Source organism: Phascolarctos cinereus, unplaced genomic scaffold (assembly GCF_003287225.1).
Source record: "Phascolarctos cinereus isolate Bilbo 61053 unplaced genomic scaffold, phaCin_HiC Scaffold_4;HRSCAF=312, whole genome shotgun sequence".
NCBI classification, from domain to species: domain Eukaryota; kingdom Metazoa; phylum Chordata; class Mammalia; order Diprotodontia; family Phascolarctidae; genus Phascolarctos; species Phascolarctos cinereus.
This window is the reverse complement of record NW_027555847.1, coordinates 174,295,849-174,322,103: the sequence shown is the minus strand read 5'-3', so window position 1 is coordinate 174,322,103 and position 26,255 is coordinate 174,295,849. Positions and strand designations below refer to the sequence as shown.

Genomic DNA, 26,255 nt, shown 5'->3' with positions numbered 1-26,255 from the left:
TAAAGCTTTATTGTAAAGCAAGTAAAGCTTGACAGGGGGAGGGAATATACTTTGTTATGAAACAACCATTACTTCTCAGTAAAGTTTCCCTTTTTAAAAGAGTTAAGCAAAATGGTCTAACACAGGTTTCAGCTGATAGCACATGTAACATCACATAAAGCTCAACTTCTACAAAAGTCAATCTAGTTAAGGTACATAAATTATGCCATACTGTAATTACACTTAGCTAGATTAAATGTTAAGAGGGCGAAATATGTCATTTGTAAAAGATGCTGCTCTACATTAATTATACACTTTTCTCAACATTTGTAGACGTGTTTACTACTCAACAGCCTAGATTCTTTCTTATTTCCAATTCTACAGTTCAGAAATAACCCATAGCTTCTATAACTGAGTCTCAAATCACAAATTCAGGCTTACTGTAGGAAATGAGCCAGTTATAAAAAAAAAATTAAAGAATAAATCAGAAGAGCATTCAGATATCATCTAGTTCAAGTTCTTCATTTCACACATGAACAAACTAAGAGCCAGGAAGTAATGCAGCTTGTTTAATACCAAACTGCTAGTTAGCACAGAGAATATGGGCTGCAAAGTATTGTGAAAGCCAAATTCAAGCCTGTTTTTGTATAAACCTGATTACACACACACACACACACACACACACACACACACACACGCACGCACGCACGCACAGCAAGAGTACTACTTCTCTTGTCTTACCCTACAGGAAAATAGGGGGGGAAAGGGGACAAGAGAGCAGGGGGATGACAGAAAGGAGGGCAGATTGGGAAAGGGGTTAATCAGAAGTAAATACTTCTGAGGAGAGACAGGATCAAAAGAAAGAACAGAATAAATGGGAGGGCAGGATAGGATTAAGGGAAATAGAGTTAGTTTTTCACAACATGTCTACTATGGACGTGTTTTGCATAACTGCACATGTACAACTTATATTGAGTTGCCTGCCTTTTCAATGAGGGTGGGTGGGGAGGGAGGAAGGGAGAAAATTTGAAACCTAAAGTTTTAAAAACATATGTTAAAAAAAATGTTTTCACATGCTACTGGGAAATAAATATAGGAAATGGGGTACAGAAGTCTATCCTGCCCTACAGGAAAATAGAAGGGGAAGGGGATAAGAGAAGGGGAGAGAGACAGAAGAGAGGCAGAGTAGGGAAGGGATATTCAGAATTCATGACATCTTGGTGGGGAGGGGGAGATGGGGCAAAAATTTGGAACTCAAAAACTTGTGGAAGGAATGTTGAAAACTAAAAATAAATAAATTTATATTAAAAAAAAGTACTCCTTCTCTGCTTTGATGGCTTAGGGAAAAAAAGCTTGGAAAAGATCAAGAAATTTCTGGCCTGCTACTCCACATATAAAGCCTTTCTTTCAAAATTAATTTAAGACAATATCAAAATGACACAATAAAATCATTCAGAGAATACTAAAAAACATTCTAGTATAAGTCCTTTTTGATGTACTACATAACCTCAGGATCCCCATGCCAAAACCACCCTCTCTTTTTACCTATTAGGAGATACTCTGTTCTCCAGGACCGGCCAAGCAAGCTGTGTCCTGGCATAACAACAATTCTTTGTAGCTCACCCTCTGAATGATCTCAGCCACAGAAAAATCCCAGAATTGTTTCACACCAGCATCAGGTGGCCCCTGAGCTTGGACAAACACCTGCAGTACCTGTGTTCAGGTCATGAAGTCCTGCTACTAATTAAACATATATCATTGCTCATTATCAGGGTTACAGCTCACTGTGTATCCACTACTATACGTATTGAGATTTGCCCACACTAAAGTGGGTTTCCCACTAGAGGGGGCCCCAGTAAGTGGCTAGTTTCCAGCTTCCCACGGAATAAAGAAAGCTTTTTGCTTATGACCACTGTTAGCTCTTTGGTTAAGTGTGGTTTTGATAACCTATGTGAGCTTCCTGGTTTTTTCAGAGTTAATAGCAACTGCAAAACCTCTGTGACTCTCTGGTCATTTGTTCTTGGGGCTGACAGTTAACGAGACAAGAGAAAATGTGTTCAACTACTCAAGTACTACTACTAATTTAGCAACTTGTCAGTGACATACACTTTACAAAATCCTATTCTGATGCTTCCATCAAGCAAGGTGACTGCAAGTACTCTAAGGCTATTCCAAGAGAGCATGGTCTGAACAACAGACTATTTCTGCTGTTCAAGGAGCTAAGAAAAGAAAGGCTCAAAATCACTAGGCTGACTGCCTGGTAATGAATTATTTGACCATTACAACCCATTACCAAAGAGAAATACAAATGGTCCTCAGTCTTATGTGGCTCCAGTCTGCTTTTTGTAATGACAGTGGTAGAGGGATAGAAAAGGAGGCAGAGCTTTGAGACCTTTCATAATGTTCACTTATCTGGCTGATACAACAACTGTAATATCCTAGTCCACTGACCAAGAAGACCTACTACTGGAGAAAAGAATTGTATCCATCTTGATATACTCAACATAAAAAAAACTGTTAAGATGTAAAGAATTTACAGAAAAATGGAAGAATATTTAAGAGGGCTCTCCTTGAGCAGGCTTTTTTTGGCAGAGGGGGCAGTTAGGCAATGGGGTTAAGTGACTTGCCCATGGTCACAGAGCTAGTAAGTGTAATGCATCTGAGGCCGCATTTGAATTCAGGTCCTCATGAATCCAGGGCCGGTGCTCTATCCACTGCACTACCTAGCTGGCCCCTGGGTAGGCTCTTAAAAGACTTAAAGGCGTTGCTTTTTACATTCATGCAAAGGCAACAAAAAACATCATTTCACAGGTCACTTATTTAGTCATCTTGTATTACAGAGTTCATGATGTTATTTGCAAAAAGGATATTATGAAAACAAAGAGACAACAACCAGATAAATGGTCAAAGGATATGAACAAACAGTTTTGGATAGGGAGAGCCAAAGATGGTGGATTAGAGGCAACCCAGTTGAAGTCTCTCAACGTTCCCCTCCAAAAAACTTTAAAATAATGCCTCAAATCAAATTTTTGGAGCAGCAGATCCAATAAAAGGTCAAGGTGAGACATTTTTTCCACCTAAGAAAACTTAGGAGGGTTAGCAAGAGGAATATTCAATATTGGTGTAGAAGCTTGTCTAGAGTCCACAAATGGTGACAGGAAGAGTAGCCATATCAGCAGCTTTGGGAGCTCTCAGCCCAGAGACGGTAAAGGGATGAGACAAATGGTCAGAAAGGGAATAGAGCATAGCTAGCACTGACTGGCAATTTTACTGTCCATATGCAGTTCTGGGTCACAGCTTCAGAGTGGAGAGGAGCACGGGGGATTGGTCACAAGGAAGCAGGGTCCCCGGTCACAGTTTCAAGGTAAACAGCACTAGAGCTTGTGGCTGTAGAGACCAGGGGTCCTTCCTGGATAAAGAACAAAGTGCAGACTACAACAGCAGTAACCACACTTCTTCTAGGATCACATGACCAAAGCATCAAAAACTTGCAGACCCTCAGAACTAGCTCTGAAAACATCAGCAGAAAAAAGCCTACATTTTGGCACAGTGCCTCCCTACCACAACGTGCGCTGAGCACAACTTTAACATAAAATTCAAAGTCAAGAAACAGGGCAGAACAAGGAGCAAACAAGAAAAAGAACTTGATCATAAAAAGTGATTACAGTTGCAGTGAGGACCAAGACACAAACTTAAGAAGAAAGCAATGTGAAAACAGCCACAGAGCTTCAAATAAAAAATGCTCACTCACCCCAAGCCCAAGAATCCCTGCAAGAATTAAAGAAAAAGAGTAACAGTGACAAAGGAAAATTTGGGAAAAGAAATGAGAACAATGGAAGAAAATTATGAAAAGAGAGTTAACAGCTTGATAAAAGAGGCGCACACACACACACACACACACACACACACACACACACACCCCCAAAGAAAATACCACCTTAAAAAACAGAATTGGCCAAATGATAAAAGAGCCACGACAATTTACTGAAAAAAAAATCACTCCTTAAAAAGCAGAATAGACTAAATAGAAAAGGAGGTACAAAAATTCACTGAAGAAAAAGAACTCCTTGGGGGCAGTTAGGTGGCGCAGTGGACAGAGCACCAGCCCTGAAGTCAGCAGGACCCGAGTTCAAATCTAGCCTCAGACACTTGACACTTATTAACTGTGTGACCCTGGGCAACTCACTTAACTCCACTGCCTAGTCAAAACAAAACAAAACAAAAACAAAAACAAACAAAAAAAACTCCTTAAAAAGCATAATTGGTCAAATGGAAAAAGAAGTACAGAAGCTCAATGCAGAAAATAATTGCTTAAAAATTAGAACTGGGCAAGTGGAAGCTGATGACTTCATGAGACATCAAGAAACAAAACAAAGTTAAAAGAATAAAAAAATAGAAAATGTGAAATATCGCACTGGAAAAACAACCTGCCTATAAAACAGATCAAGATGAGATTTTTTTTTTTTGGTAAATAGTATTTTTTTTTCCAATTACATATAAGAGTTTTCAACATTCATTTTTTATAAGATTTTGAGTTTCAATTTTTTTTCTCCCTCCCCCCAATTCCCCTCTCCAAGATGACAAGCAATCTGAAATAAGTTATAAACACATGCAATCATGTAAACATATTTCCATATTAGTCATGTTGTGAAAGAAAAAACAGAATAAAAGGGGGGAAAAAAACCCAAAATTGAAAATAGTATGCTTCGAACTGCACTCAGACTCTTTCTCTGGAGGTGGATAGCATTTCCCATCATGAGTCTCTTGGAATTGTCTCAGATCACCGTATTGCTGAGAAGAGCTAAGTCAATCATTGTTGATCATCGCACAATGTTGTTGTTACTGTGTACAATGTTCTCCTGGTTCTGCTCACTTCATTTGGCATAAGTTCATGTAAGTCTTTGCAGGATTTTTTTGAAGTCTGCTTACTGCTCATCATTTCTTACAGCACAATAGTATTCTATTACATTCATGTACCACAACTTGCTCAGTCATTCCCCAACTGATGGGCATTCCCTCAATTTCTAATTCTCTGTCATCACAAAAAGAGCTGCTATAAATATTTTTATCCATGTGGATTCTTTGCCCTTTTTTATGATCTCTTTGGGATACAGACCTAGTAGTGATATTGCTGGATCAAAAAGTATGCACAGTTTGATTGCCCTTTGGGCATAGTTGCAAGTTGATCTCCAGAATGGTTGGATCAGCTCACAACTCAACCAACAATGCGCATTAGTGTCCCAATTTTCCCACATCTTCAAGGAAAGAGAATTTAAGAATTATAGGACTAACTGAAAGCCATGCTCAAAGGAGCCTAAACATCATTATTTCAAAAAATATCAACAAAAAGGAAAACTGCCACAATAGCTTAGATCACAGGGTAAAATAGAAATTGGGAAGAATCCACCAATCACCTACTGAAAGAGATCCCAAAATGAAAACTCCCAGGAATATTAAAGCCAAATTCCAGAGCTCTCAGGTCAAGGAGGAAATATTTCATGCAGCCAGCAATTCAAATATTGTGAAGCCACAGTCAGGATCAAAGAAGACTTAGTGACTTCCACATTAAAGGAGCAGAGGGCGTGGAATGATATTCCGAAAGGCAAAGGAGCTAGGATTACAACCAAGAAAAACCCAGAAAACCTGAGTGTAATCCTTCAAGGGGGAAATGAATATTTAATGAAATAGAGGACTTTCAAGCATTCCCGACAAAAACACCAGAGGTGAATAAAATATATGATATTCAAACCCAAGATTTAAGAGAAGCATAAGAAGATAAACCTGAAAGAAAAATCATACGGGAATCAATAAAGTTAGAATGTTTACATTCCTACACTGGAAGATAATACATGTAATTCTTAAGAATTTTGTCATTATTAGGACAGTTAGAAAGAGTCTACACAGACAGAGGGTATGAGTGTAAGTTGATTATGTTGGGATGATCTCCAACAAATAGAAGGGCTGAGAAAGAGTGATGCATTAAGAGAAGTGAGAGGCAGAAAAGGAAAAACTTTCTCACATAAAAGAGGCACGCAAGGAAAAGATTTTACAGAGAAGTAGGAAATGGGGGGGGAGGCACGGAGTAGTAGTAGGCAATGCTTGAACTTCACACTTGTGAACCTCACACAGGAATTCGTTCAAAGAAGGAAGAATATAAATACACACTCAATTGTGTATAGAAATGTTACTTAATGACTAGGGAAACAGAAAGGGAAAGGGATACCAGAAAGCAAGGGGGATGATAAAAGGATTAAGGGATACAGATTAAGGGAGACAGTGGTTAGAATCAAAACAGACTTTTGAAAAGGGACAGGACAAAAAGAAAGAAGAAACAAGAAAATGTGATGAAAGGAAATATACAGTAATTAGAATGTGAATAAGAATGGAATGAGGGAGCAGCTCGGTGGCACAGTGGATAGAGTATTGGCCCTGGAGTCAGGAGGATCTAAGTTCAAATCCGACCTCAGACATATAACACTTACTAGCTATGTGACTCTGGGCAAGTCACTTAACCCCAATTGCCTCACCATAAAAAAAATAATAAAATTTTAAAAAATGGGATGAACTCACTCATAAATGGAAGCAGCAGAACAAATGAGAAAGCAGAAGCCAACAACATACTGTTTACAAGAGACACACTTGAAACAGAAAGACGTGCAGAGTTAAAATACAGGGCTGGAGCAGAATCTAATATGCTTCAGCTGAAGCTTAAAACAAAAAAAAGAGGCAGGGGTAGCTATTATGATCTCAGACAAAACAAAAGCAAAAACAGACCTAATTAAAAAGGACAATCAGGGAAATTACATTTTACTAACAGGCACCACAGATGGTAACATAAAAAATTTTTATAGCAAGTTTCTCTAAGAAAGGTGTCATTTGGGGGAGAGCTCAAGCAAATCACTGCTTTTACTCTGCTTTCTTGGCTTTGCCTCCTCATCGTTAGGTTTATTTTTAAGCTCTCTGGCTCTTTACATACCCATCTCCAAGTCCTGGGGAAAAATTTAAAGTTTTCGTTTGCCTGAGCTCTCCCCTAAAACCCTCCAAATACCTATGAAAAAATGGCTCTAAACAAATTCTAGAGCAGCAGAACCCACAGAAGACAGAGTGAAACAAATTTCCAGCCCAAGACAACCTGGATGGATGACTGGAAAGGTCTACTGTGCTGGGATTGGAGAGGAACACAGTTCAGTGTGGGCGCACAGGCAAAGACTAGGCCTCAGGCGACTGAATCACAGGCAGCTGCAGTGTTTTCCAGATTTCTTAACCCACAAATGCCAAAGACAACTTAGAAGGTCAGTAGGAAAGGTCTGTAACTATGGTGAAAGAGAAGCTCCTTCCCAACCCCAGCGCAGCCCTGGGGTGGTGGCTGCTTCCACAGCTCTCAGCCGACAGACAGAAGGGGGATCGAGTGTCTGATCAGAGTGGGACTGCAGGGATCTCTCTGCTGGTGCTAAGGCAGGATTCTCTTGCTTTGTCCATATCTGGATCTGAGTCACAGTTCTGGTGTGAGGAGGAATGCTAGCATGGTGGAGCTTTTAGTGGCAGTAAAGAGCTAATCCTCACAGTTCCAAGGCAGAAAAGTATGCTTGAGGTTACTCATAGACCAGAGCACAGGCCAGGAAGGAGTAAACCCCTCGTTCCCTGATCACACCACCTTGGAAGAAATGAAAATTTACGGGTCCCTAGAAAGATCTCTGGAAACAGCTGCACAAAACCCCCGAAGCTTGGAACAGTACATTCTCCACACTGGAAGCAGATGCCTACCTTAACAAAGACTTTATAACTCAAGTAATTGGCTGGGAACATGAGTAAACTGTGCAAAAAAAATAAAAAATAAAAATCAGACCACAGAATCTTTCTTTGGTGACAAAGAAGATCAAAACATACAACCAGAAGAAGACAACAAAGTCAAAGCTCCTACATCCAAATCCTCCAAGAAAAATATGAATCAGTCCTAGGCCACTGAAGAGCTCAAAAAGGATTTTGAGAAGTAAAAGAAGTAGAGGATATAAGACAATTCTTAAGGATTCATGATGGAAAAAATGCTATCCACCTTCAGAGAGAACCGATGAACTCTGAAAACTGAAGTATAATTTTCTCATTTTATTTTTCTGGCCTTATTTTAAAAAAATCACAATGTGGAAATGTTTTGCATGATTTCACATGTATAACTGATGTTATGTTGTTTGCCTCCTTGGTGAGTGGCACAGAGGGGGTGGGAAAGGAGGAAAAGAATTTGGAACTCAAAATTTTAAAAGACTATAAAAAACACTAATAAATTTTTTAAAAAGACACAAACAGTACATACAAAAATTGTAAATTACTAACCAATAAAAATTGCTCCAAATCACTGTTAACAGCATGCAAATCAAAACTCTGAGAGGCTTTACCTCAAACCAATAAATTTGTACTCAATGTTAGAGAGGTTGCAGGGAGTTAGACATACAAATGTACTGTTGATGAAACTACTGGTTCCACAAATTCTGCAAGGCAATTTGGAATTATGCTAAGAAATAACTACAATATCCACATCCTTTGATACCCCACCACCAGGCATATTACCCAAAGAGGTCAAAGATAGTTGCCGCCTACACCAAAATATTTATAGTAGCTCTTTTTGTAGTAACAAGGACCTGGAAACAAAGCAGCTGTCCCTCAACTAGGAAGTGACTGAAGAAACTGTGGTACATGTAAGGGATTATTACTGCATTATAAGAAATAATTAACACAAAGAATACTAAAGTGATCAAATAAGCAGAACCAATGTACTTGATTAACAATACAAATGGGAAGAAAAAAACTGAACATCGTATAATTATAACAATCAAGTGTGCCCCAAATTAGATATGAGAATGAACCTCCCTTCTCTGCAGACATAGGCAACTTGATTATTGTATTGGTTTACCTAAACCAAAGGGTTCACCCCCTCCTTTTACAGGGAACTTTTTGGAAATAAAATGTTCTGTAAGAACTTCTATATTAAATCAACATATACTTTGATGGGCTGTGACTTCAATGCAAAGGCAACCTTTAAATGAGGATGGCAAAAAAAAATGGAGAAAATATGGTTCAGGAGTAAGGAATGGTGACGTGACTTAAATAAATACTTCCTTCAAGAATTAGAAGGCCTGGCATAACATGCAGAGTAAGCACAAAATAACATCACAAATTTAAATACATTCTCTTTTTAAAAGACAGGAAGTAACTAATTTTTTTGTTGATACAATCATATGTACACATATATTGTATAGACTCATATAATACATGTAGTCTCCTTCAAAAGAACTTTGTTCCTTGAGGGTAAAGATTACTTTATTTTTGTATTTGCATTCTCAGTGCCTGGAACATAAAGCAGAAACTTAATAAATGTTAACCGACTAATGTAGGAATTACTTCCAAATTAGTTGTCTGTATACACTTAAGACTATTGACTTGTTTAAAGAAAACATTAAAATCAATACAAAGCTAAAAGAAAAACAAAAATGCAATTAAAGGAACTCCAGCCTATATTAACAAGTTACTTTTGCCAAAAAATTAGAAAATGGATGGAACTGACACCAATTACGACAATTCTGTACTAACATTTAGCTAATATAAACTTACTGCCAAAAGAAAAGATGAAGAGTCTAAAAATCACCTCAGCCAGAAAGCGTCTGATCTACTTGCCAAGCAGAGATGTGCAGCAGCCAACATAGGTGACAACCTCATTTACAAAATCTTACAAAGAATGACGGAGACTGTGAGCAATATCACCTCATAATACAGTATGCCACAATGGAAGACAAATACATTTAAAGAAAGGTAAAAGACCCAGGGTTCTTAACCTGTGATCCAGAATGTATTTTTAATTATGAGAACTATTTCAACATAATTGGTTTCCATTATAATCTTATGCATTTTACTTAAAAACATTCCAAAAGTGGGTTTATGGGCTTCATTTGACTGCCAAAAGGGTATTAAGAATAGAGCACCAATTTAATGTCTGGATGTTAGGTACTAGTACTCAGAAGCAACTAAACAAGTCTGCAAAAAAATTTTCACATTTGATCCTCACAGGGGCAGCTAGGTGGCACAGTAGATAGAGCTCTGGCCTTGGAGTCAGGAGGACCTGAGTTCAAATTCGGCCTCAGACACTTGACACTAGCTGTGTGACCCTGGGCAAGTCACTTAACCCTGACTGCCTCACCAAAAAAAGCAAAAACATTTGATCCTCACAACAATCCTATGAATTAGACATCCAAATATTAATCATATTTTACCAGATAAGGAAGCTGAAGCTCAGAAGCATCTGAACCCAGGTTTTTCCTGACTCCCAAGTCCAGCATTCTATCCACTCTATCAATTACCTAATAATGGAATCTACAATGAAAAAGCATCAAATCCAATTACACACTGCAAACAATAGGAAATGAAGAAACTAGATGATAGACTGCTAACACATTAAAAATTACTATCTTCTCTGTCCATTAATGAAATCAAATATATAGTAGACTATTAAAATCTCATTCATAAGAAATAAATATGGAAGCCTAATATTCTTACAACAAGTTAAAAGATATTATCCAAAATTCTTTTCTTCTCATTACTGTTTTAAAGGGCAGCTACATGGCACAGCGGATAGAGCACTAGCCCCAGAGTCAGGAAGACCTGAGTTTAAATCTGGCATCATACTTACTAGCTGTGTGACCCTGGGCAAGTCACTTAACCCTGTTTACCTCAGTTTCCTCATCTGTAAAATGAGTTGGATGAAGTATTGACAAACTATGCCAGTATCTGCCACAAAAACTCCAAATTGGGTCACAAAGAGTCGGATGTGACTGAACAACATCTGTTTGAAATGAGGCACTGGCTGGTAAATATATTGTTACAAAGATGTTTCCTGTTATTTGCAATGAGATTAAAACTGTTAATATTGAATGGAAAGTATGAATTCAGAGGCAGAAATTATTTCTAAGAGTTTTCATAAAGAATACTATGTGGGCAGGATTTAGACAAGCCAATTCAACTGACACATCCAAAAACAGTCAACCAGCCGTTAAAGTGTTCATTATGTATGCCAGGCATGGTTCTAAAAGATAGTAATAAAAAAGAACAGTGGGCAAATAAAACTAACTAACTAACTAAATAAATAAATAAATGAATGAATAAATAAATAAAGGCAGTGGATAGAGCAATGGCCTTGGAGTCAGGAAGACCTGAGTTCAAATCCAGCCTCACACAGATGTAACACTTACTAGCTGTATGACCGCTGGGCAAGTCACTTAACCCCATTGCCTAGCAAAAAACAAAAGGGACAAGGTAGCTCCTGCTTTAAAGGAGCTCCCAATCTAATGGAGAGACAACATGAAAACAATTATGCACAAACAAGACATAAAAGGATAAACTGGAGATAATCTTAGAGGGAAAGCACTGGCATTAACGGACATTAGTGAAAGGCTTCTTGTAGAATGTAGGATTTTAGCTGGAACTTAGAAAGAAACCACTGAAGGTAGGAGATGGAGAGGAGGGAAAGAAGTCCATGTGCAGAGGACAACCAGTGAAAATACCTAGGGTTGGGAGGTGGAGTGTTACATGGGAGAAGGAAAGGAGTGCAATGTCACTGGATGGTAGAGTACATGCTGTTCAATCATTTTTTCAGTTATATATGACTCTTTCTGACCCCATTTGGGGTTTTCTTGGCAAAGTTACTGAAGTGGTTTGTCATTTCCTCTGCTAGCTCATTTTACAGATGAGGAAACTAAAGCAAACAGGTTAAGTGACTTGCCTAGGGTCACACAACTGTTAAGTGCATAAGGCCAAATTTGAACTCAAGATCATCAGTCTTCCTGACTCCTGGCCCAACACTCTATCCATGGAATACATGGTACAGAATAAATTGTGAGACTGTTATTTTTTTTTTTTAGGCAATTGGGGTTAAGTGACTTGCTCAGGCTCACACAGCTAGTAAGGGTCAAGTGTTTGGTCGGAGGCCAGATTTGAACTCGGGTCCTCCTGACTTCAGGGCCGGTGCTCTATCCACTTTACCCCAGTGTGAGACTGCAAAAGCAGGAAGGGGCCAGGTTATGAAGAACTTCAAACACCAAACAGAGGATTGCATATTTGATCCTAGAGATAATACTGAGCCACTGGAACAGAAGGCCAGTGTCATTAGATGGCAGAGTACGTGGAATAAAGTGCTTCAAACTAAAAACAAAGAAAAATAAATTAACTTCCTGATTTTTAATCAACTTAATTTTGAAAACCATTTACATGCACACACACACCCCCTTTTATCTAGGTCAAATGGAATATGTGTTTTAGAAATGGCAACAGAAAGCTGGATGGCATTTCAAATCTCTGGAATATTGATATGCCTCAGGACTTAGCCATTTCTGGATACTGATGTTAAACCAATATCCAGGTTATGGTACAAAGCAATCACATGTTAAGTGTCTGAAGATTTAGGTCTGAACCACTATCAACTCTTAGTGGACTATAATACTGTTATAATGCTGTTTCAAGATGATGGCCAAAATAAATTTTCCAGGTTTGAGTGATAGAAGAATTTAAATAGCCTATTTTTCAATAACATTTAAATGATTACTGCAGAGCCTTCATGACATTATGCATTCAAGGAATTTACAACAAGGAATGCCTACAATGTAGGCAATGCAATTTTCTACTACTGTTAGAACACTCTGTCCATAATCTCTGCTGTGTTAAAATCTGTTATTACTCCAGCATCCTAACCATTTAAAGAACAAAAACGGATATGGTATTTCTTCACTCTCCCCAAACACACACACACACACACACACACACACACACCCTCCTTATTCTTTATTAACAGGAGAGAAGAGCATAGAAAACTCGGGAAGTTAATTCATCGATGGAATAGGATTTAAAAGTTGAAATACAAAAGAAATAAATTTAGTGCCAATTTTGCCTTACTGAACAGTTTTTAAGCAAAAGCTAAATGACCACTTTCTAGCATTGGGGAGAGAAGGAGAGGGAAAGAAGAATGGGGAAATCTTATTTGATTAAATAGCCTATGAGGTCTCTTCCTAACTGAGATTCTGTGTAAAACTTTCCTTGACAATGCAAACTCCACAAAACTTCAAATTTATCTTAGAAGTGAACCTGAGAAACTTAAAACTACAAAAAGTTTTAAAATAAAACATAATATTTCCTTTCTAGCACAAAGTATACTATGAAAAAAAATCAAGGAAAATCTGCAGATTTACCTTTTTAAAAACTTCTTAAATTTTGTGCTTTCTCAAGACCTAGCACAACTCTGCACAGTAAACACTCAATACATACTTATTATATCATATTCTTGTGAAGAGAAGTTGAGGACAATAATAAGTGACTCAAAAGACCTGGGTTCAAATCCCTGCTCTGAACTCTGAGGTCTCTTTTTCAGCTCTAAAATCCTAAGATTTACATTTATATAACACAAGTGTGATACATGCTGAGTACCAACCTAGGGCTCAATTAAAGGGTGTCTATAAAGAATCTTGAGACTTAGGCAGAAGTAAAATACCTTCGTAAGCTCTCTTAGTTCAGTGGTTTTCCAGTAAGACATAGCCTTTAGATCTTGAAAACCTAGAGATAGCTAGCAGTACAGTACTGGCATCCAAGTCATTCTAGTATTTGCTAAGCCAAGAGGCAAAATACCCAGGGCACTTTCAAGAGGCATCTACCAAATTAATTTTCATAAAATATTTGGCTCAGTTCTCTCCCTTGGTCCCAGAAATATATAACAATCACAAGGTTCTATGGCTGTGCTTACACATAATGATGCCAATGGTTTATCTACTTTATAACCATCTCTATGACTGGTGAAGTCACAAGTTTCTTTTTTTTAGAAAATGAAATGATTTTGTTCTATACAGTAAAGCAACTTAATACAAATGCTTTCTTGCTCATAATTTTCCACATATACCATACCAATCTGTATCAGTTCTACTTCTTGAATAACAGAACTAAAGTTTGAAGGCAAATCAGTGTAAGTTACTATGTGGAATTATATGTATTTAATTAATTAATGAGAACAATGACTCCAGAGGAGCTAAAAAACCAAATGTCTTCTCATCCATTTTGTAGAACTTATGTGTTAAAACCTAAGTTCTTCTAACAGAAAGATTAAGAACATGAACCTCTTAAAACCTAAAAGGCAAGCTAAAGAAATATTTCTCTATTAACTGCTGGCATTTACATGCTTTACAACAATTTACTATGCATTTTCACATGTATTACTTCATTTAATCCTCACAACATGCTTGTATATAATAAAGAGCAAGTAATAACTCCGTTTTATAGATGAAATAACATGAGGTTCAGAGGTTAACTTGTGCAAGATCAATTAACTGCTAAGCCATGTATTTTTTTTTTTGGCTAGGCAATGGGTTTAAGTGATTTTCCCAGGGTCACACAGCTAGTAAGTGTCAAGGGTCTAAAGCCAGATTTGAACTCAGGTCCTCCTGACTCCAGGGCCGGTGTTCTATCTACTGTGTAACCTTGCTGCCCCTAAGCCATGTGTTGAGACTAAATTTTCTGTCTTCAACTCCAGTGTCCTTTCCATTATTACCAGTGTCTCTGTAATGCCATCAAGTCAAAGCAATTTGACACACAATAACAAGGATTTAGCTTAGCTTTATTTATGACACCGAGGGGGTTCCATAATATCCTAGTAGTTAGGAAGGACTCTTAACCAGATGTCTGCTAGCAGCAAACACCTGACCAAGAGTTCTTAATAGCTCAAATCATGTAACTGGAAAAAGGACTTTGAAATTCTCAAGAAAAATCCAATTTTGAATTCAGGACTGGCAATTCCACTGCCATATTCAATAACACAAACTTATCAAGTATTCAAAAAAGAAAAGCTCCTAGAATGTGTACCACCAATACATATTTATCATACTCAAAATCAGAAAGGGAATGTAATTATGCTTATATAATTCTTACTGGCTTAATGTGATATTCAATTCAATTTTAAAAAGCATCTAAAGTGCCAACTACACCGAAAAACAATGTCCTAGGGCACTGGGGATAAAGGGGGGGTAGGGGGAGTGGGAGTCCTGGGTAAGAAAAAATTCTCCAGGAGATTTTGTAAATTACATTTCTTGCAACCCTGGTGTCCTACAAAATGCAAATAGGATTACATTTTAAAGAAGTCTATGCTGGTAGTCTCCAAAATACTACATGTGCAGTTTTTATGTAAAAATTGGCTTATAATTCGCTCTATTTTGTTCTGGAAATTTCTATCAATATATATTAAGTTCAGGTGTTCCAAGACCAAATTAGTTTGGGAAATGAGACAACCAGTTAAGCTCTAAGGCATGAAAAAAAGACAAGTAAAGCTCAGATACCTAGATATGATATGTCAATTCTATAACATGAAATACGTAACTGCAAATAGCAAGTAGTCTATAAAAACTGCCATTATTTTATCTATGTAAACTAAAGAGCATTAAACCTTTTACAAGGGAATATCATGATGAATGCTACTTGTGATTCACAAGAAATGAGAGATGATGTGACAGATACGATTTAGTTTAGATTCAGACTTTTCTCTCCATTACGGGAAGAGACGATATATTACAATGTCAGCTTTTTAATACCCTCCACCTACACTAATACCAAGTGAGGAAAAGCTCTTAAGACACTAAGTATTCCATTCTCTGTGTAATCAAGCCATATACCTTAAAATTCAAGCATTTGGAACTGACCAGCTTCTGAAAAATCTTAAGAACTTTCATATCTATCTAGACTTTGTAAACCAGTCATTTATATCTCACTGCTTCAGGAGATTAGGAATCATCTCTAATTCCAGTCATTTGAATACTACACAGTGAATTAAAACAAAACATAGCAAAACTTCCTTTTTAAAAAGGGCATTCTACTTTGTTAGACTTAGCTTTCCTGAGCAATGCAACGATCTAAGAAAATTCCAAAAGACTCATGATGGAAAATGCTATTCATACCCAGAGAAAGAACTACAGAGTTTGAATGCAGATCGAAGCACTATTTGCTCTTTTTTCCCTTTTTCTCATGGTTTTTCCTTTTTGTTCTGATCTTTCACAACATGACAAATATGGAAATGTTTAATATGATTATACATGTATAGTCTATATCAGATTGCATGCCATCTTGGGGAGGGAGGAGGGAAGAAAATTTAGAACTGAAAATCTTATAAAAGTGAATGCTGAAAGCTAAAAATAAAGTGGGGAAAAAAAAGAAAAGCTTTCTTGTTAAAAGTTCAAATTCAGCTGTTACCATGAAGTTTCAGAACCTGCTGGCAAGACACCTGCTTGATTCCCAAGTTCTATGCATAATCTTAAACAGCCCTTTTTTGGGTCATCTCCCCCACTCTTTTTATTGGTTATTAATTTTTAAGCGATCTTGAAAGCACACTTCAATGTCCACTTAACCTAGCTCCCAAACCCATCCCCATCTGTTAGAACTAAATAACATGATGCTTACTAAAAATATACATTTAAATATGCAAAAAATATTTATTAGGAATGTGTCACCTCTCATGAAATTGGGGAAAACATGATCTTATCGAGTAAAAAAACAAACTTGAATCAAAAACAAAGTTCTGACATATCCTAACAAATCAGTAAATTATAAAACTGGAAAGTGACAAGCAATCACTCCATTAAGTGATTTTGCTAACCAATGTCAGTCTGAGGCTTGGATACTCTTTACTGTCAAATCAATAAAAATTTGAAGGAAAACACCTCCCAAAAAAAGAAAACCTGTTTTGACACTTACTAGACATGAGACCACAGACAAGTCATTTTACTTACTGCGAGCCTCAGTTTTACAAGTTATAAAATGAAGCTACTTCTCATACTACCTACCTCATTGCGCTGTTGTGATTAAAAAAAAAAAGACAACTCAACAAACTGTCAAGTGCTATTGTGAGCTATTTTGAGGTATTATAAAAGGTGAGCAATTATAAGAATTCTAGACTGTAAACAGACTATCCTAATGGTATAAAACTTGCCTTCATACCCCCTTATTATGTAGTTAACTATCATTCTGGCTTGTTTCCTCACACCAGATATTTCATTTCTATAGTGAGCCCAGTAAAGAGAAACTAATACAAATGAACCAGTTCAAAAAAGTAGATTGAGACAGTTTGTAGGAATTTGAGACATAAGTTAAAATCTTCTGATACTTTAAATTGTAAAATCTCTTATCTTCAACAAACCAGTCTTGCCAATATTGCATCCTAAGATTCTTTTCTCACACAAGAAATGAAAGTAGAAAACCTGAAAAGTCAGCAAGAGAAGTAAAATGTCAACCATTCCTCTAATTACCTAACCAGTCTAAAAGTAAAATAGGGTATTACAGATGTAAGGTGGAAGGGAAGTGTTTAAAACACTCTACAGAATCAACATTTTCAAAGACACAAGAAAAAAAAAAGGAATTTGAAAAGTCACTTCAAATCAGAACAGTGCTTACTGATAAAAATGTCAATCTTTCTAAGAAAACAAGTATAATCTCACATTCTACGTGTTCCCTGGCCTTCTTCAGATACCACTGGTCATGAAATCTGAACCAATCCTGACTCATTAAAAGTATCCTACACCAAAGCAATAAAACTTGTGTCAAATGCAATAGTTAATGTTTAAAGTACGTAGCCTTCCCTTCTTTCAATAATCTACAAAAAAAGTGAGTCATCAATAGCTATGGCACTATTAAGCAATCTTGCTGAAATTAAGTATTTTGGGGGAGTATGCCTCATAATTAGCATTGGTTAAGTGTTTATTAGGTTAAAATCAAATGTTACTAATAAATTATTTTTTTAAATTATGGTGAAGACCCATTTAAGAGACTTAGACCAACAAATCTGGAGACCTTGTCAATCAATCAAAGTTCTCTGGGCCTATTTTCTTTTCTATAAATATTATCTTTAAAAAAATCAAAATATCCCAAACTGAGCACATGTTCTTTCTCCAAAAACCCACTCCTCCTGATTTCATCATCTGTGTTACTGGCACCAGTCTCTCATGTTTGAATCCTTGGTGTTTTAATATTTGACTCTTCTCCCCTCTTTAGTTCCTAAATTTTAATTGTATATTCAATTTTAATTGTATATTCTCTTCTATTTCCACCGCCACCAAACTACCTGCCCAGAGTATTACAATAGCCTCCAACCAGCACTAGTGGCATATCATAGATTTAGAGCTGGAAGCCTTAAGAGGCTGTCTAGAACAATTCCTTTATTTTACAATGGAGGAAACCAAGGAGCAGAAAGGCCAAGCAACTTGCTTGAGGTCACACAGAGGGTAACTGACAGAGTTAGGATTGGAACCTAGGTCCTATGATTTCAAATCCAGTGTTCTTCCCACTGTACATACCAATGCCTTTCTTCACTCCTCCTGCACACTACAGTCAATATATCTTCCTTATTAATACAGCTGATGATCTGACTCAGCTCAAAACCTTTCAGGGATTCCCTACTCATTCAAATTCCTCTGTCCAGAATTTAAGATTGTCAATAATCTCTTGTATCACTTGCCCTCCACATATTCCCACAAACTTGACTTGTTTTATAAATAACCTGTATTTTTGTGTTTCTGTGATTCAATGCCTAGAATTTCCTATCTACCCATTAAAACTCTTACGTATCTTTTACAGCTCAACTTAACTGCCATCTCCACCAGGTGGCCTCTGAAAATAGTTAAAAGCCAATTTCTACTTTTTGACTTTACATACTCCCTTTTTCCATTGTGAGAGTTTGCATGTACTGAATATAATTCTATACTGCAGTTATTGATGTCATATTCCCCTATTAAATCATAAACTCCATAACAGAAAGGGTTGTATTTTGTATACACTCTCCACTCCTCCACAGTCCACAGTGCTACGATCACAGTGGGCACCCCATCCAATAAACATTTACTGAATTGAACCCTATACCTCAAACTCCTCCCTCCTTGAAGTTATTAGGATCATCACTTTAGATTAAAAGGGACATTGGTCACCACGTGGTCCAACCTCCTCGTTTCTGAGTCACAGATGAAATGGCTTAATAAGGTCACACAGAAAAGAGAATGGCAGGACTAAGACTCAAACTAAGGTCCCTGGACCTCAAATTCAGCATCCTTTCCACAGGACCATGCTGCATTTCCAGTATACCACCATACTTATCTCAAGGATTGGTGTTTTCATCACACTCATGTTATTAGCAACTTTTCTACAGTCCGGTACAGTCTTTGTGAGTTTCCATGGTTGAAAATATTTAACACCAAGTTGTCAATCTGCTGCTGACAAGTCCCTTCAAACTTATCTATGATGGTTCTTTTTCAAGATACACATGGCCCCTTACTGGTCCTATACAAAAATCCTTTGCAGCTCTAGTAAGGCTTGTCAAAACTTGAGTCCTACTAACAGTTCTGGAGAACCAGGGTCACCTCCACAACATAATGAAGCACTAGAGTAGAACTGAAGTTGAAATATATTTCCATATTTTTACCCACAAATATACCATCATCTTTTTAATAAGCCATTTCAAAGTATAAAGCAAAACCGTCTCACAAAACTCTAATAAGGTAAAAAGAAAAACCATTTTAAAAATAAGTTATCTGTAAGGATGGAAGTTTAACATCATACAATCCACATTAAGTTTTACAAAAATGGTCAAAAAAAGAAAAAATGTGGTCCAGTTATACTACAATAAGTGTAATTTTAAAAAGTCAATATTTCTTATTCATCTTGGAATGTGATATGGAATTTAGGAACACTATTCATACCGTCAAAGATATCACAGGACAGAATAAAACTACACTATTTTAAAAAAGACTTGCTAGTATCATACATACATCACTCTCAGACAAACACACACACACACACACACACACACACACACAATCGTTCCCCCCACCACCACCTCTAACAGCTTCTCAGATCTACAGAGAAATCCAGAACTTAAACCGTTCCCCAATGCACACTGGGTAGGACAGGGCCCAAAACTAGGGACTAAGGGATATATGAAGATTATGGTGACCTTGTTTTTCAAAGGCACAAAAATACACTCATGACAGAATGGTGCTGAAATCTCTTAAGTTTTACATACACACCTATACACACAAATACACATGCCTGTGTATCCCTAACACTCGGCACAGCGTTTGGCACATAGTAAGTGCTTACAAAGTGATGGATTTATTGACTGATTTAGAAGTACAGCTATCAGATGACGAGGAGTATCAAAAAGGTGTCTTAAATACATATGCATGTTTGCTCTGGTTACCAAAACCATGAGCACAGTACTAAGCACACTGTAGGTACTCATATACCTACTGAATTTATCCCTGAATTCTCCCACAAAGAGAAATGGGTGTAGGGCTTGGCTTGTTTTTGTTTTCTGGGTTTGGTATTTTTTTCAGTTTATGATTTAAGTTAACAAAACAGGTCCAATGAAAAGGTACAAAATGAATCTCTACATCTAAATCAGAGATAACTAAAACTTAGAAGAAATTCTATAACTATTCTGACCTACTCCTGAAATGTTACCAAATCTATTTTAATTCATTTTTCTAAGTAGAAATACTATTGTCATATTTGAAGAAATTTCCTATTTACAAACAAAAACAATGCTCCTCACCCCCACCTCCCAAAGGCTTATCTTTCTTTTTTTTTTCCTTCACCATACTTTTCAAACTTCTCAGACCAAATTTCAACTTTATGTGCTGGTGCAATCCCTCTCTTCTACCAGACAGAACAAAGAACATCCTGTAATAAGTTATTGTCTTGGGCAGAGTAAAATAAAACATGCTCTGAAGAACTTCCTCCAAACCTTACCTCTTACTAGTTTAAGTGGCTGCCAGCATTTATTCCATTAGTTCTCAGTGCTGAGTCTCTCAGTCACAGGACTGGGGGTGGGTGGATGAAGGGACCAGGACAGGGGACTTGTGACCTGCAATTTCATTGGTATTGGAAGGTTCTTCCACCAGTGGAGATCTGCACATACTCTGGAAGAAGAATCCTGAGAGGCTGTGACTTGACCAGGGTCACAAAAGCCAGCATGTGTCAGAGTCTGGACAGCAACCCAAACCAGTAAGGCTGCCCCCTCAGCTCTGAAGGGTGGATTCAAAACAGTGAAACAAACATCAATTGTTTTTGACACTTAAGATAGTGTAAGCTTATAAGAAATGATGAACAGGCTGACTTCAGAAAAACCTGGAAAGACTTATATGGTCTGATGCTGAGTGAAGTGAGCAAAACCAAGAGGACTCTGTACACAATAACAGCCACATTATGCTATGACTAATGTTGTTAAACTGAACCCTTCTCAGCATTACGAGGATCTAAGACATCTCCAGAGGCCTCGGGATGGAAAATGCTGTCCACATCCAAAGAAAGAACTATGGAAGTCGAATCGCTATCACTTATTTTTACCTTCTTTTGAGTTTTGTTTCATCTTTCTGATGGTTCCTCCTATTGGTTTTAATTTTTACTTACAACTTCACTAATGTGAAAATATGTTTAATGGGTATGTACATGTAAAGCCTATATCAGATTGTGCGCCATCTGGGGGGGGAGAGGAAAAGGGATGTTCAACTCAAAAGCATATGGAAAATAAATAAATAAATAGATAGATAAATAAACTAAAGCCCAGAGAGAGTAATGCCACTTGTAAGAATGACATCCAAAAGAGCTCAAGAGATTAGGCCCCAAATTTCTAAGGATCAGAAGCACCATATGGGCTACTGGGGGGAGGGGTTAAAAGGGAGAGAAGAAAGGCACAGGAAGGAAGAAAGACCACAGGGAAGTTAAGAAAAAAAATCCAGAGCTATTTGAAGTTATAAAAGAAGCTAGGCATATCATACTACATAGTGATTAACTATCATACAAAATTTCCTATCCTAATGCACATAAACCCTGACTCTGGACTCACTTTTATATTCTAATTCTAGGACTTTTGCTTAGATACTTGAAGGACTATACCTACACTTAAAATTAGCATCACTCAACCACTTCCCCTAAATCATATACTTACAGATTTTAAGAGGTTTCATACAGCTCCCAAGTGTCAACCCCAATCCTAAATTCAATTTCTGATGAAACAATGCTGACAATAAAGTGGAATTTAATTTCCTATGAAGGTGAATTACACTTTGCTCAAAAGAAACCCCCTCTACTGGCTACAGAGGGGTAATATTAAAGGTATTCCTGAAAGGGGGATGGGGGGAAAAGTCAAACCAGCTATACTGGTTATAAAGAAAAATCACAGCTATTCATCCAAGACTAGACCAAGGAGAAGGCAAACACCTTTTAAAGAAGTCAACTAAGGTGCCAATTTACAAATGTTTCCAATAGTTTTTCTGACACTTACGTAGCATAGACAACATATACTTAAAATTTCCCCTTAACCCCCTCCACAGCTTTTTTAACAGACCAAAAAAATGCTAGATTCCTGATGTATCCTTTCCTCACTGCCAAGTGACTACAACACATGGGGGGGTTCCTCCTGAAAGATTCACTCTATGCTGTATTCAAAATTGCTTAACTCTACTACTTGATCCTTCCATGATGTTGTGATTTTGACCCTGAACAGTACAAAACATGCAACTTTGCAATACTATCAAAAAAGATACTGGACCTCAGTTTAGAAAATACTAACCTACAAGCATCTATTCTTTTCTTAAAAGAGATACTCTCGGGGCAGCTAGGTGGCACAGTGAATAGAGAACCAGTCCAGGAGTCAGAAGGACCTGAGTTTAAATCCAGCCTCATACACTTGACACTGGCTGTGTGACCTTGGGCAAGTCACTTAACCCCAACTGCCTCACCCCAAAATAAATAGATGAAAAAAAAATGTTTTTAAAAGAGAGAGATCCTGTCATGCCAGCATTAACTATACCATTAAAACATTTCATAGCTATAATTGGAAAGGTCCAAAACACAAAATAGGCTTCTGGTAGAAAATATGGCTTTTTTTTTAAAGTAATACCTTCTGGACTCAGGGATTTTCTTAATCATGAAGAAATCCCTATATTTTGAAATTCCTAACCTCTACTAAAACAGAAAAGGATTAAAAGTTAAATTGCAGGAAGAGGGAGAGAGGGAGATACACACACACAAGGAAATTACCTCTCATTTGCTGAGAAGGAAATGCATACAGTAAATCTTAACTACTTTTGTAACAACTCAACTATTAGGATGGCAAGATAAGCCAAGACTGGCCTGAGTTTTGGAAGTGATGCTTGTGCCTCTAGAGAAGGGTAGGATGGGCCAATAAAGCAAATGGTTTGGCAGAAAGAATTCACAAGTTCACACAAATAGAGATGAGTAACAGCCATTTTTAATGTTGACAGAGAAGAGTGCTGGACTTGGAGTCCAAACTGAATTGAATTCCAATCCTGATTACAAAACTTACTAGATGTGTGGAACATGAGAAAGTCACTTAACTTCTCTCCAAACTCCAGTTTTTCTCATCTGTAAAAAGGGAATAATACCAGCAGTATCTACTTCATAAGGGTGTTATGCCACTCACACGTAAAGCACTTTGCAAACTTTGGGGGGGGGGAAGCCACAAACATCAATTCCAAAAGCACTACATAAGCATCAGCAGTTAGTGTTATTTACAGGCCGCTAAATGAATTATTTTAGATTAACAAAATGTCACATTTCAAGGAAGAGAATACAAGCTTAGCTTTTTCTTTAAAAAAAAAAAAAGAAAAGAAAAACAGACCACCTATGAAACCTGGAACTAAAGTAATACCAAACAGGTATTTTAAAAAAACAAAATCCCTAAATTACAGAATGCTGCTGTAAAAGACCTTTAAATGAATGTGTGCTTAAATCTCTACAAATAAATTTTTTGTAAATCCCATCATTTTTTGTCCCAACTTTGATACATTTCCAAAGCAACACAATCCATACTCAACTCCTATTGCACCTTTACAATTGACACTTACCTGTGAAATACAACACAAATTCTCTTAGAAGAAATCCAAAAGTCTGTCCATAGCTCACATAATTGATAAAGTCTATGATCTAGCTCACCATCACCCAAAATATGAATACTGAAAATTCAATAAAATTCAGGAGCATTCAGCCATTTGTAACATTGATAGTTTTCAAAATCATCACTATTAAATGGTTAAAGTCCTTCATGTTGACTCATTTGACATTTCTTCTGAACCAACACCTAGAAGATATACAGCACTACCATCTAAGAAGTTCATAAGTACTGGGAAATTTAAGAAGAGAGTCCAATCTTTATTTAATATTAAATCAGAGAGCATGGTTAATAAATCGAGCCAAAAAGAAAAAAGGCCAGGCCAGTTATTTAGTTGCAACAAATGTCCAAGTGTCTGAAGAGGGGAAAAAATAGGGCAAATCACTGAAAAGCAAACCAGCTATCCTGAGCAACATGAAGGGGTTTTAAGACAATGAATGAAAACTTTTAATCTTTGGGAATTTGGGATTTGGCTAGGTGTAAAACATACAACTTGGTAAGAAAGAGCACACAAACCAATTAAGTATATTTTAAAACATTAATACAAAGTGGTCCCTAAGGAAGGTTCCCTACCCTGTTATTTTGACACCTTATAAAAATAATAAATTGTGAAAGAAATTAAGTTTTTTATACCAAAAGAGCTATCAAATGGCTGCAATGCACTCTGGGTTCTTCAGGGACATACGGTATGGTATAAAATTAATATATAGTTATAGTTTTGGTGATAAAAGTTAGGACAATGAATGTTCTCTACTAAGCCTTACTTAAACATGAGGGGAAAGTATAGGATTTTTTTACTCCCTCAATTCTCCAGCTCTCTCTTAAGGCACACACACTGTAGTTCCTAATTTTGCTTTCTCCCTACCCTGGCTATCCCCTAGCTGGCAGACACTGCTCCACCTGGCTGAAGCCTTACCTACCCAGCCCGCTCCCTCCTCTCTCGTCCACACCGCACAAGCCCAAGTGCGGCCTCCTCCCTGGCCTTCTTAGCCATCTTTGCTGTCCCCACGCTTGCTGCTGCCCCACCCTGGCTGCCCCGGCCAGGCCCCATGTGCCCGCTGTCACCACCCCACGTGGGGGGAACCTCCGGAGCCCACCTCGCAGCCCCCACGCCACAAAGCCCCCTCCCCCCCGCCCCCGGGTGGGCCATGCTCTTTCCCCAGCCCCGGCTCTGTCTCCTCCTGCCGGCTCTCCCCCTTCTCTCTTCCTCTCTCCCCATGGGGCCTACCTTCCTGTCCGCCCCCTTTCGCTGCCGGGTCCCGCAGCTCCGGGTCTCCTTTCTCCCCTCCACCTCCCGGCCCCCGCGCCCTCCGCGGGGCCTAGGCCCCCCCTTTCCCTTCCCACTTTGGGGGCTGCCCCGCCCTGCGCCCCAGTCCCGGCCTTTTACCCTTGGGGGCGGCGGGGCCTCCTGCTCCGGTGCCGTCTCCCTGGGCGGCGGTGGCGCCGGCTGGGGGCGGCGGCGGTGGCGGCGGCTGCTGGACCGGGCCCCGCAAAAAGGACGGCACGAACTCAGCGGCGTGGACGTTGGGCACGAAGGGCTTGGCGTTGACGTTGAGCTGCCGGCTGAAGGCCGCGCTGAGGTTCTGGGCCTCGGCCGCGGCTGCCGTGGCGGGGGCGGCGGCGGCCGGGGAGGCGCCGCCGGGGCCCGGGACTTCCATGTCCGCCTGGTCCCAGCAGTCGGGCGCCGAGTCGCTGCTGCTGCTGCCGCTGCTGCTCCCGCCGCCGCCGCTGCCCGGATCCATGGTCGGGGGGGCCGTGTGTGTGGAAAGGAGAGGGCGGGAAATGGGGGGGGGGACGGGGGGTGAGCGGGGCGCGCTGACTTGGGGGAAGGGGGAAGAGGGAAGAGGGGGAGAAAAACACAAACCCTGGCGGCGCCGCTACAGCTTCGGACTCGACTCTACCCTGGCGGCGGCAAAGGCGGCAGAGGATCAACCCGCCCCCCACCACTCCTCGTGTGTGCGAGTGTGTGCAGATCTCCTCCTCCCCCCCCCCCCCCGCCCCAACCCAACCACCTTCGACTCCCTCGCCACCAACCCCACGCCCGGTGCAGATTGACCCCTCGCTGCCACCCGTACCTTCGCCCTAGTAGTTCGCAGCCGATTTCCTTATCCGTTCTGGTCTATGGAAAGCAGGAAGCCGAAGGACTACGAATCCCGGCAGATGTCGCGCGACCCTGATGCGGTTTTCCCGGGGTTTGACGGGAGTTGAAGTTCGCAGGAGGCCGTGGCCTAAGCCCGAGGGCAACCGGAAAGGACTCTCCCTCCCAGCATTCATCTGGAGGAGGTAGACGTCTGGTGGCTTGTCGCGAGTCCCA

The 26,255-nt window shown here is 38.9% G+C and overlaps 1 protein-coding gene across 2 annotated transcripts in view; it reads right to left on the bottom strand.

Annotated features, from left to right (window-relative positions):
- Nucleotides 1-25,931, bottom strand: part of GSPT1 (G1 to S phase transition 1) — a 44,436-nt gene extending 18,505 nt beyond the window's left edge. For both annotated transcript variants that reach the window (XM_020978373.2, XM_020978374.2), the window contains exon 1: nucleotides 25,329-25,931. In XM_020978373.2, coding sequence (XP_020834032.1) covers nucleotides 25,329-25,683 — 355 coding nt within the window. In that variant the 5' untranslated portion in view covers nucleotides 25,684-25,931. The remainder of the gene's footprint in view (nucleotides 1-25,328) is intronic.
- Between the last annotated feature and the right edge of the window lie 324 nt (nucleotides 25,932-26,255).